This window comes from Dromaius novaehollandiae, chromosome 12 (assembly GCF_036370855.1).
Source record: "Dromaius novaehollandiae isolate bDroNov1 chromosome 12, bDroNov1.hap1, whole genome shotgun sequence".
Classification (NCBI taxonomy): Eukaryota; Metazoa; Chordata; class Aves; order Casuariiformes; family Dromaiidae; genus Dromaius; species Dromaius novaehollandiae.
This window is the reverse complement of record NC_088109.1, coordinates 6,280,150-6,293,537: the sequence shown is the minus strand read 5'-3', so window position 1 is coordinate 6,293,537 and position 13,388 is coordinate 6,280,150. Positions and strand designations below refer to the sequence as shown.

The following is a 13,388-nucleotide window of genomic DNA, read 5'->3' as shown; positions in this document are numbered from 1 at the left end:
GAAGTTTTAGACTCTTGCCTGTCCTTCTGTGGAACACAGCGTCAGAGAATCTGAAGGATATGAACTGTGAATTTCGATTGACTCAACTGCTTACCTTAGAAAACTGTATATTCAGATGGTATGTGAAACCTACCAAGGCCATGGTTTACAAGGTGTTTTTAAGGATGAGTAAGAAATCCTCTTATGTTTGTGATTTTTCCCAGAGTTGTCAATACTGTTATCTGTAGTCAATTAAAAGTCTGCTAACTCAAATGAACTCTTAAACATTCGCTAACAGGGATGGGTATTTCTAACTAAGCAGAAAAACAAGTAAAAAGGGTCCAAACTCCCAGACTTTGCCTGCTGCACCTTCCGCAGGATCAGACCATTTGCGCTGTACAGCTACAGATAAGTAGCTATTTAATTACAGGCTCACAAACAAAATATATTTTAAATTTTGCAGTCCTTGCATGTATAATGGCATGCTTCTGAGTGTACCAAGAGAAATATAGCATCTATGACCTACTGTCATACTAATCTCTACACTGAGTGGGACAAAAAATCCATCCAGGACAATAAATAGGCCATCAACCTCTGTGTGTGATCCAACCATCAAAGTTGGTAGAGAATGTCTAAGTATAAGAGGAAGCAAGCCTATACTTGCCTGAGCAGTAAGGAAACAGCATCCTCTGTGTATACCTGAGGAAGAGTAATTCTATTAGTCTCCATGTCAGAACAGTTTCACAGTACCGCGAAGCATCCTTTCAGTCATCACTGTGCTTGGGTGGGTTGCTGTTTGACTCCAGCAAAAGCTTTACAAGTAGCCAAGGACACAGAAGAAATAAAAGCTAGAAATATTTCAGCAGGGAGGGCAATGACTTTATTTGCCATCCTCAAACAGAATGAGGATTTGGATTTCCTTCCACAAATCACAAATTAAAAGGGCTGAGACTTCTAGCCTGGATGATGGGGAAGACTTAGTAGTACTAGTTAAATGGAAAAAAAAATTAAAATTAAAACCAACCAACCAACCAAAATAAGCCTCCTTTTCAAAGCTGGAAGTAAAGACAACATTACAGCCCTATTACACTCATTTATACACACACATACATAAGAAAACTAATCCAACTTTTGCCCCTGCTACTAACACCAGCTAGCGTTTAAACCTGCCAATCCAGTCTGCTGTCAGATAGATAACAGCTTGTATATTATTAACTCTTAAACTTAAACAAGTGAGCTTAAAAGAAACACACAGTACTAAAGAAAAATACATTTCTGTAAATACTGAGTCCTCTCCAAGTTTCCAAAGGTTTGGAGTCTCTCTCTCTCTCTTTTTTTTTTTTTTTTTTTTAAAGTCTTAAGATATTGTGCATATCCTAGAAGACTGCAGTAAGGTGATCTGGTCATCAGAAGAAAGATTTAACATCAGCCTGACAGTTAACAATTGCACTATTCAGTTTTACAGGAGCTGAGATCTCTTACAGTATGCAAATAGCATCACTATTCACAATAATTACCACTATCATTCACAGATTATCTCAAGAGTAGACAGTAACAGAGCAGAGAACTTACTTTCCCCCAGCTGACCCTTTCCACAATAAATTCACTTTATTGTGGCCACAACTTAGAGGAGTTCCAATCACAGTTTAGACACCGCAGAGAACAAATTGTAAGGGAAGTTCTGAATGCTGTGGCTGTTCAGAAGAAAACTACTGCCTCCCCCTTCCTTTCACAGGCACTAAGCTAATTAATTGTAAGGGTCCTGGTCATTATGCAAATAAATTCAGTCCTGTGACTTGTTATCATAGCACTGAAGATTATCACACATTACCTGTTTGAGTTCTGCAAATAATAACCAGCTTCTGCACTGTGCAATCTACCTCATCAACTTACTCTTACTATTTGTTGCAAAAAGAATCTTTCAGTAAAATTCTAGTTCCTGACACTAGAATTTGTAAAGCAGTAAAACAACACTGTGTGAATGGGATTTCTGGTTAAGTGAAATTACATTTCTGGTAATACTTTCCTACAAATCATAAGATAACTTATTGTACTAATTAACTAGTCTAGTAATAATTTCCTGCTTACTAACTACTTTTTCCATGATTTGCACTGCACATTATACATACAGACCTATACTGTGCAGTTATGTTTGATATATACAACATATACCTTCATTATAATCTTGAGTTCATTTCAGGTAATCATTTTAATAGAAAACTAGTGCTGGTATTTTAACAAGTATATTCCTAAGTCTGCTGTTCTTTGTTCAAACTATTTTATGTCACATCTCTTCTAAAATTTTGAAACCATGCAACATTGTACCTGCTTAAATTTTAACAAAGCAAACATCTTCCTCAGTAGGATGACAGTGCATTCATTCTCCAAGGGTGGAAAGCTATGCAACGTCAGTTTTATTTGGACAAGGAAAGTAGAAACAGTTCATTTTAAGCAATTTTGGCTAGTAAACTATTAGTATTATCAACAGCTTGTCCACACAACAACAAAAAAGGAAAAAGTTCCAGATAAATAACAAAAGATTACTGGCTGTGTGGCTTCTTAGCAGATGTCTTAATGTCGGGGAAGTTTGGAGATTATTTCAGATCTGCTGATCTGAATTCATAATAGAAATATAAGTTTATTATGTCTGGAAAACAGACACATTTAGAAATTTCTTTTAAAATAATACTTTATTCATGTTCTCATTTATTTTTATGACTTTTAATGTTTTTGAGTGTTTTCAACTTTGTGCATACAAGTCTGTAATACAAGTTAGAGAAAAAGCTGAATCTGATTATCACTTCTAGGTTCAGAATTCATTCTTAACTCTTAGCCAAAATGGTTAGCTAAAGTCTTAGCCTTAGTATCTTGTTTAGCTTCATTTCTAAGGAGCGCTGAAAAGGGATAGGCTTAAAATGCATGTGTGTCACGACAGCACTGGCACGAGGATTTAGACAATCCAAAGATCAGCACTAGCACAGAGAACTGCCCTTCCCTTCCCTCCCCCCACAAGAAACACAGGGATACAAAACATAGCTTATGAACTTAGTCTGTGACCTCCCTATAATTCTACTGAACCTTGCCTGCTTCCCCGGATAACTCAAGCAGTTACCGTCGATTGCTGAGTTTTGATTACTGAATAAGCAAATAAACATAGCTGGAAAATAATGCTAGTACTGGAGAGAATACTTTGTTCATTTATTGTAACTATACAAAAATCTTGGTTTTAATTATCCCAAAGAACCACAATATGTTTTTTTTTTAAATGATGAAGCCATAGCAATAAGAGATGTCATCTGAGTAAGTATATCTGGTTTATTCTGACATGCTAGCTGGGGAATGGGTAGAGTAGATAAATTTTGATGCAAGTTGTCAGGTGTTTAGATTACTGAAATTTTAACAGAAAATAAAATAACAATGACAACCTGAGAGTGTGATGCAATTTCATGCCTTGTAAGGAAAAATAAAAGCAAAAACTGTACAATAGCAGTATTTACTGAAGCAGTAACTACCACCTGTGAAGGCTAAGGTAACTGATGCAGCATGACAAGGGGTACAGAGGCAATAATAGCACATGCTAACATTCAAGAAAACTATGTCAATCTAGAGTTCTCCCTTGGAGGATGGTCTTAATATACGGTCCTTTCAAAGTGCAGTTACTCATTTCTGAACATAGAACAAAGCTTGGAACACAGAGTCTCAGAATAAAATTCTGCCAGTAAATAAATTATATTAGAATAGGCTTTCAAGAGTATTTAGTAAGCCTGAATTTTGTAACACAATTTTGAAATATGAAGTGACTTAGTATTAAAAGTAATATTCCATTTCTGTGACTGTCCTAACATACTCCGTGCCTTGCAAGGAACAAATATGAAGCTACACATGCACCAGTTAAATATTTATAGTAAGAAAAAAATCTGTCATCACAAAAGCAGGCCATATTTTGTCAAAACATAATTCTCTTTTACTACTCTAGCTAGAAAGGAGAAGCAAGGAGACACAATGTTAATGTTCTAGTTACTATTATAGCTGAATAACTAATACTTACAAGTCCATTCAAAAATAATGAAATACAGAGGCTAAAATATCATTCGGCTCAAACAAATGTGCAGATGCGGTTCTTAGGAGAGGAAAATATTCTGAAGAAACAAGAAATATGAAATCATTCTCTTTCTTTCACCTCTGACTCTTCATTAGTAGGAGTTTGACACTCTTCCCTCCAGCAGCAGGAGCCAAGCTCCCAAGCAAGTGGCACACTTTGTTCTATGCTCTTTCAGAATATGGAATTCCTTTCCTTGTGTCCTCTAAAAAGATTTCAACTCTCATCCTGACCCTTCTGGCTGTGTGAGAAAATTTCTAGCTGAACTCACATCACTAAGTGCTATAGGGTTGCAAGGTGTCTAATTACCTGCAAATGATCAAAATATTGGAAGGTAATCAATATTCTGGTCAAAGGTAAGTTTAGGTGCACTTACTCCCAGAATTCCATGACTGGAGAAGTGGCATTTTGTAAAGAGACTTGACTGCAGTTGCTCATATTAAGTTTTTGAAATTCCACACAGTTTTCTATAAAAGAACAACAAAAAAGAGTTTGCTATATGACATGCAAGTACATTTCTTCTTGTAGTATGTACATCTTGTAAAGCCACCAATTCTGTAATACATTTGCTTTCGGTCATTACAAGGATTTCTAAGTACCCTAAAATACTACAGCCACTAATTCTGTAACAGCATATTCTGATCATCAGATCACAGACCCATACAAAAAAGATATTCATGCAGTATGCTACGTTCTCCTACACCTTCCGCATGCACAGTTACAATGGCTTTGGGAAGCTGAGATGATTGTTTGGGAATTAAAACATACTACTTCTCCAACTGATGGTTCAATGCCCAATGACAACAATTCGCCCATGGAACACTGCCAGCAACAAGTTTCCACTTTGCTTTAATATGGCAAGTAAAAAGCCACTCTTTGGCTTATTATTATCTCTAATACAGAGAAAGAAGATCACAGCAGCTCAGCATTGTTGAGTTGACACTTACTATTGGAACAATGATCAACATTGGCTATGCTTCTTTGCAGGGATGCCAAAAATGATACTGAAGCCTTCCACATGTAGTGGGCCCCAGGCTAGTTCCTTGACATAACCCAAACTGCAACAGACTTCAGACAGAGTTTTAGGTGTACTCAAGGAACATAATGGCCAGTTAATAGAAGCCATAAAAGACAGTATAATTGGTACATGACTTGAAATGGGACATGAAAAAAGGCAAAAACATCAGGACATGGAAATGAAGGGCATTAGTATGTATTCCTCCCCATAGGTCTTTGTGATCTTCAAGACCAATACAGTAAGTACAGTATTATGGATAAAATAATTGATGAGAATATAGATGCAGAGCCCTGTACTGCAAAGCCTTATGAATACATACCTCACCTTTCATGTGAGGGGCTATTTTGCATGCAGTAAGGACTATGTGGCTAAGTTTTCAGTAGTCATCTGATGTACATTAGTAAAAATACAATCTATTATACCTCAACATCTGGCGTTAAAAAGATCAAATCCAACATTCCTATTTTAATGTTTTCCTCTCAATTTAAACTCCTACTGATTTTGCTTAGAGTGAAAAAGCAAGTGTAGCCTGACATTTGAATCTATATATGATTCCGTCTTGCCTCCTCCGTTCTTGTAGCAAAGATATGGGAATCGATTACTTAGTATAGCAATAATCTCTACTGAGCTCATACCTGTATTCCATTCATGCCCACAGGTAGCCCAAGGAAGCTCTGTAGTAAAGCAGTTAAACAGATAGAAGATAGCCCATGCTAAAATGATGATGTAATATACATTTAAATGTGCCTCTATAACTTGGGTAGCATATCCAATGCCTGGAGGGGGAAAAAAAAAAAAAAGGAGAGAGGGAGAGAGAGACACACACACGCACACACAGAAACCTTTTACTTTTCAGATCATTTAAAAAAGCAAATGCTCACTACTTTATATCTTAACTTCAATCTGATATATCTTTTACTTTAGTTTTGATTTAATGCCTTCTTTTGCAGTAGAACAGAGAATTCTTTGTTACCTTCAAATAGAGGGCAAACTTTCCTCCAGCATGTAATACCACCTTCACTAGTAAACTGTCCCAAGGCCGTTTCCAGGAAAAATACTGGTATTCCACAGCAAATAAAGAAAACCACATATGGGATGAGGAAAGCACCTACAAGCAAACATTGAGGGGGTATTGGTTATAATGAATAAAGTTCCTCAATTGCTTAGTGAAAATTCATTTTCTTAATAAAGGAAGGATCACCTGTCAGTGATGTGTTGCAAGTGCAGAAAATGCTTATTCCTGTCTCTAAATGCTGAAAGTTAACTTTTATGCCAGTATCAGGGGACTAAAAAGATCAAATCCAAAGTTCCTCATGACAGATTAAATTCTGCTCATGTTTCTCCCCAACACAGGGAAGACTACATTCTTGTTCAGCCACACAATTCTGCTCCGATTATCATCAAGTCAGTCTATCTAATCTTCTCTTCTTTGATCTTCTCCAGAAAGCAGGAATGAAAAAGTGTTATGGAAATAAAATCCAACAAGTAGTGTGTATGCTATTTGGATAAGCTGGATGATAAGGATCATGAAAAGTGAATGATGAAATAAACTACTTAACTACTTACAAGAAGAATAGGGCTTGGCCTTATCAGATGGAGATATTACAGAGAAAATGTAGGAAAATAAAGTATCCAACATTTTTATTGGGTGCTGACAGTAAATTACAACATAGATGGGTAGTACAATTCAGTGCTGAAGAGCTGTATTGTACAAAATATTTTTCTCTTATCAATTTATACATACCAGAAGTATTGCATTATTTCATGATTAATTATGTGATCATATATGGCAGCTACAGAAAATGGCTGTGAAGTATGCAGAAGCAAAGAACTGACGGAGCACATACGTGCTAGGCTAAACGTCACTTGCTAGTGGAGGTGCAAAACTGCTAGTAATGCAGTTTTTACTTATTCTGTTGAGAACTGAACCTAAGTAACAAGGAATGAGACACAGCCTTTCCACTGCAAAGAGAATCAGCGAATATATAAGGCCAAAAGAAGAACCTTTTTCCTCATTCCCTGGGTACTCAGCTTCCCTGATGAGTCAAACGATGAGGTGTAAAGCAAGTAACTCTATAGGTTTTGACTGAAACAAGAAAAGAAGGAAATAAATACTAAGAAGAAAGCATAAAATAATTGATTCTGCTTTTCTTTTTTTTTTTTTTTTACTTACACCAATAAATACAGTTCCACCAGTTTAACTAGGCAGACTAGCACAGGAAAGTACTACACAGAATACACAGTTGCATGAAAACAACAAAGCATTAATTTTCTAGTTAGATTAAGACAGTAAAGGTTAGTACAACATACATAATATATTTTATCCAGGCCTCAACCTACTTGCTCCTAAACATATAATCCCAGAATTAATGAAGTTCATTTAATGCTGCCACTAAATGATATAATTATCCTGCCATTCATTCAATTTCAAATCAACACAAGATGTGCTAAAATCACAAGTTTTGGCAGATACAGTTTTTCTGGAAGATATATTTTACAATACTGTCCATTGCTGCAAACAGCAGCGATGTTCTAAAGAGCAATCTGTTCTTTAAAGTGTTAATGATAGTAGCATACTCCCTTCAACAAGACTCCTGAAAATTACTTTGAACGTTACTGAACAGCACATTAACAGCTGCCTCTGTAATACTAAATCTCTATCAGAATCTTAGCTATAAGCAAAACGTTTCCAAATGTTTCAAGAAAATTTCTACAACTATGAGGTAAACATGGATTCTATCCATGATCATTAAAAAAAGGAACAGAAACTGCAACAGTTATGCTTCAATCACTTTGACTTAGAAAGGAGACACAATTAAGTATGCCTGCTTTGAAAAGTTCTATGTAGCATCCTCGGGACTTGCAGTTTCTTTCTTCAGACCCCGCACATCAAGAGAGATCTCTTCATGAGTAATCTCTTCCCTCAACCAGGCAACCTGACTATAGTTGAATCTCAGCTGCATCTTGAGTATGTATTTCACAGAGAAGGGAATCCATACATCTAAAACACAGTTTCTCCATATGATTCACTGTGCAAATGGCTTAAACAAAATCTTTATAGGTTCTGATGTGAGAACTGCTGGCCAATAAAAAATCTAGCTTGGCCCACTCATATGCACAACCCTAGTCCATGAGAACCTGTTCAACTTGAAAGTATTGGCTTTGACTATTTTTCCACCACTGACATACAATCAATATACATCATGAAAATGAGAGGAGATCAAGCTTCTCAGCTTGCAAGCAGATCAGATACCAACAAATACCTAATTCAAAATGTTTAAAGGAATTAGATTTTTGTAAATAGATTACCAAATGTCAGTAACAGCAAACTAAAATTAAAGAAGCTTTTGTCTACATTACGCATTATGACCTGGAGTATGTGTCAGAGATAGCTCAGACCTTCGAAGTTCCATTCTACTGTTTGGAGATTGCTTCTGTACCTGAGCAAATCATTTCATAACTACCTCACATATCTCAGCATTGTAATTCATTTACTACACATTAGATAGTTTTCACTGTTCACATCTGATGAATCAAACAAGCCCAACTCTGGTGTAATTCCAACAGGGCATTCCAGAGAGCAACAAAAATGGAGCTGATGGCAGAAGGTCATAGACCAAGATCCCACTGAAGCTGAATTCAATGGCAAATTTTCTACGGTACCAGGACGTACCAATTAAAACACACATGTTAATTCCATTCTAAAAGAATGCACTGATGATTAAATACGATATTTAATTAAATGCATTTTCAACAAGTCATCCAAACATGACTGTTTTTTTCTACCTAATGTTATACACTTAAAAATGATAGTATCAAATTTTAATAAACTAGCACATACAAACAGCCACAAGTGAGCATATGAAGGCTACTGTATGAGCAAGAAAATCTTCATTACACACTGAAAAATTACTTCTCATATTTCCCCTTCCCAAACAAGGAAAAATTGTTCTGCATATCATATGCAGCATATTAACATTCACATACTAAAATATTACTAGGCAGCATCACTCTAGGAAAGGGTGAATTCTTGTCACCTTGTTTTTTGCCAAAGTACTGAAATATAAAGAAAGGAGATGCAAACCAGAAACACACTGACTGTGCATTAGTCTTTAGAAACAGCAGACAAAACAGGCCAAAACCATCCCCAGGTTCAGAAAACCATGCTTAGTTTTGGAGGAACAAGGGAAAGAAATTTGGCACTGCACTGTTGGCAAACCAACCTGTTAAAAAACAGATCTTTGCATATCAGCCACTGAACACATATATTTACACTAACACTGAGTTAGGCCTTAAGTGGAAGAGCATTGAATTCAGTTCACAGCACTTCTAAACTAGTTTTTTTTTTCCCTCATTGCTACATGAGTATTCTCCTTTGAGTAACAGTGAGCTTGACATCTTCCCCTACACTAGTGTAGTGATTTGGAGAGTAAAGACTAAGCAAGGTACAATTGAATTAAAGGAATTTTCATATGAAAATGAAAATAGTAATCTTTGTAGCATTATCAAAAATACTATTCATCCTCTCCAAAATATGTTGTTTTGGAAAATAAATTGCTACTTTCTTTTCCATGCCAGACAAAACTTAAGTATGCACAGGTCTGTATTCAGATACAGAAGAAAATATACTGTAGTCTATTTTAACAGAACACTGGTTTCTTCTACATTAAAAACTTTACAGTGAAAAAAATATAAATTCACAAATGCACAAAACTTGTGAAAGAAAACCACGCAACATTTGGAGAAGAGAGGGGAAGGGGAACACATTTTTTCTTACTTCTCAGATGCTTAATGTTTCCCCATTTACACATACACTGAAATTCTGAACACTTATCTTTTGTAACTAGTGCAAGAAATCATTGCAACTGTTTACTAAGTGTTTATGGTGAACTTTAAATCTATACATGATGCCATCTTACCTCCTCCATTCTTGTAGCAAAGATATGGGAATCTCCATACGTTTCCCAGCCCAATAATCTCCCCTGCCACAGAAAGTACAAATTCAACCTTATTGTTCCAGTGACCTCTCTCATGAACTTTCTTATCATTGCTGTGGACGAGGTTGGTACTGGAAGCTTCTGGGTCCAAAACATCTTCTGGCTTGCCATTAATTATGGGAATAGTCTTTTCAGCTGTCATGACTATTCAGCCTGAAGGAGAACAAAAGAAAAGCACAGAGATATTTTAAGTCACTTTTTAGTTATAATCTTCAACCACTAGGAAGTCCCTCAGGGTATCTTTGGCTTCAAAATACTTATTACCTACACACAGTTGCAGGTAAAAGCAAAGGAGGCAATTTTGTAAGGCTAGACAAGTTCTAAAGAAGGAAAAAATGAAGAAAAAGGGAAAAAACTAAGAAGCTTGTACATGAGGGGAGAAGGGTTTTGAGCTGAGAGACAGAACTTGCTAGTAGGACACTGTCTTAAGACTTGGATAGTGGAAACCTTTCAAAAATCCCTCCTCCAGCAAGGATCCCAACTTGACTAACCTCACTGAAGATAAGAGATCTCCTGCACCTTCCATGCACACAAACAAGAACAGGGGAAGAAAAGGATGTGGAGAAGGTGGCCTGAATGGCTCCTGGCCTGTTTGAAAGAGTAAAGGAGCTCCCAGACTACTCACCCAGGGCTCTGCCTGTGCCTGAGCGGCTAGGAGAGGGACAGGATCCCTAGGTCTGTGCTCGGCTCCGAGTGGACCTCCACGGACTGCTGCTATCCGCTCTGTTGCACGGGAGCGAGGGGCAGGACAGCCGCAGGGACCCGGCTAGAGAGGCGGGCAGGGGGAGGCGGGTGTGAGGATAACAAGGAGCCGAGAAGCCTCGTCCTGCTCTGCGGCTGCCGCCTTCGCCCAGCCAGCTGGCAGGGATAGGATGCTCCCCGCTCCCCACGCTCTGGAGCCGGAATCTGCAAAATGCTCAGCCTTCCCTGGAGCAATGGTATAACACCCGCCTCCCCCCTCCGCCCATCTCAGGCTGTCCCACCAGCTCCCCCCTCCTCCTCTTCCTCCTCCTCCTCTACCCAGCATCACTGCCTGAGCATCCCTAGCGTCTCGCTCCCCCCACCCTGTGCAAAGCAACCAGGGCCAAGCACTGCACAGCACCCAGCCCCGCTTCTAACGCCCCTTGCCCCCCCCCCCCCCCCCCATGCGAGAGGGAGGTGACCTGCACGCAGCTTGAGGAGGGCCAGCTGCCTGGACCCAGCGGAGAGCGCGGTGGCGGAGGAGTGGCGGCAGCAGCAGGCTTGCTGCGCACCTGCCGGCCAGCTTGCTGCAGTGCCGGTGCTGAGCCCCGCGGCAGCGGTGGGGAGAGGCTGGGGTGGCCCCAGGCAGCGCCCTGCCTGCCAGCAACCCTTCATCCCATGCTCATGGGCCAGCTTGATTTTGATTTTTTTTTTTTTTTGGTTCAGGCAAACCTGACACTTTAAAAACAAAGCCCTTTGAAAACAGATGACATTAACTTTGGGTGGAGAGGGTGTGGGGGGGGGAGAAGAGAACGAGACACATTGGATAGAGAAATATTTAGAAAGTGTGGAAACAATGTAGGCGCTTTCTAGGTACACTTGGAAAATGTGGAAATGGCCCACATGGCCATCACCAAGAAATCCATTTTTCACTTCTGCAGCTTCTTCCTGGCAAATGGCAAGACCCAGCCCATTTTTTTAGCTTCAGATCTTCCCTCAGATCCATCCTCTCAGTTTCAGTTAGCATTACCAATATTTTGCTCTGTGGCCCCAGGAGATGAGTTCATGAACACTTTGTCTCTGAAATTCTGGATTACATTTAAGCATGCCAAAGGATGCTGTTCCAGACACAGTGTACTTCTCCATGTGAATTCTCTCTCTCTCCTGCCCTTTACCTCCATGGACTTCTTCCACTGCCAGCAAAAGTGTTATCCAGTGCTTACTTAAGACAGTGGAAAGATGCTCAGGGACAGGTTTTATATTAATTTTAGCTGACTTTGAAATTTAAAGCTGACCATACCCCCTTACATATGTTGCCTCAGTGTGCCTACACACTGACATTCCTTCTGTGGTTAAAGTTCTCAGAATTTTGCTTTTAAATTTTGCATGCCTCAAGTCAGGACTGTCAGGGATTCATTCTAGATTCACTTTCAACTATATACCATATAAATACTTGCATTCACTTAATGGGTACAGGAAAAGGCCCTTTATTTTCTTACTGGCACCCACATGTACAGCTCTAGTCAAACCTATATCATGAAATAAAAAAAAAGCCTATGGTAAAAGTATGGTAAAATACTGTAGAAGAACTGTAAAATTCTGGGTTTTAGCCATTTTTTAAATGTAAGAACTACCCTCCACTGATCTCATTGTCAGAAGCTGAGTTTGGGGTGTTTTTTTGTTTCTGGGTTGTTTTTTTTTTTGGGGGGGGGGGGGGAGGGGGCTTCTGGTTTTTTTAGTGCATAATGGTATCCAGCAACTAAGAATGGACAAGACAGATCCATCCTTCCCAACCTTGACTTTGTACAAACCAAACCTAACTTTGAGATTCCTCCTTCATCTTCTGGTTTGCAGCGGGGATCAAAACAAGCATTTTTTTTTTTTCAGCCAGACAGAGCAGGCTCAATGGGATACACGTAAACATCAAAGCCAAAACTGAATTCTCATCTCATTGCTAAGAGTAATTCTAGAAATCAGGGAAGCTAAGGGATAGTTAAAGATGAGACTAATGTTTCAATACATGGGAGAGACCAGTCTTCTATTTATACACAGATTAAATTCTGCATAATCAGCGTGATGGTGAAGCTTTCACTGATATAACACCAGTATGCCTAGCCTATTGGGGCCTAATTTAAATATATCAGAACAGTGTGACCCTTTTTATACCGGAAAGAATTCCAGGTAGAGTAAGTCACAACATGAACAGCTTTGTTACAAATGAGACTAATGATACTAAAACAAAGAGCTCCGCTCCAAAGACCAGTCTGTAAGATGACTGGCAAATGCAAAAGATGTTTAATTACTGCTGATTTGTTCAGTAGGGCCAAGAATTGTATCCATTGCTGCATTCCTGCACTGATTCCCATTCAATCTCCCACCAATTGAAGAGCTTATGGAAGTAATTGCTAGCTGCTGATCCTTGTGAATACTTTACTGAAATGCGGAACAGTGTTTGCAATTCAGAACTTCCCAAATGTTAAAATATGTTGATAACCTGGGGGAAAGGGGGCAAGAGGCGTGATTATTTTTTTTTCTTTTTTTTTCTTTTTCTTTTTTTCTTTTTTTAATCTGGGGAGCCACCAATGGCAAAGAAAAAACACTCTGGAATACAGAT

General features: G+C 38.6%; 1 protein-coding gene across 1 annotated transcript in view; it reads right to left on the bottom strand.

Moving 5' to 3' along the window:
* The window catches only part of SLC6A11 (solute carrier family 6 member 11), a 113,198-nt gene extending 102,166 nt beyond the window's left edge, over window positions 1–11,032 (bottom strand). Inside the window, exons 1-5 of the mRNA XM_026102530.2 lie at window positions 10,719–11,032; window positions 10,016–10,246; window positions 6,070–6,204; window positions 5,732–5,872; window positions 4,455–4,545 (exon numbers count right to left, since the gene is read on the bottom strand). Coding sequence (XP_025958315.1) covers window positions 4,455–4,545; window positions 5,732–5,872; window positions 6,070–6,204; window positions 10,016–10,235 — 587 coding nt within the window. The 5' untranslated portion in view covers window positions 10,236–10,246; window positions 10,719–11,032. The remainder of the gene's footprint in view (window positions 1–4,454; window positions 4,546–5,731; window positions 5,873–6,069; window positions 6,205–10,015; window positions 10,247–10,718) is intronic.
* Between the last annotated feature and the right edge of the window lie 2,356 nt (window positions 11,033–13,388).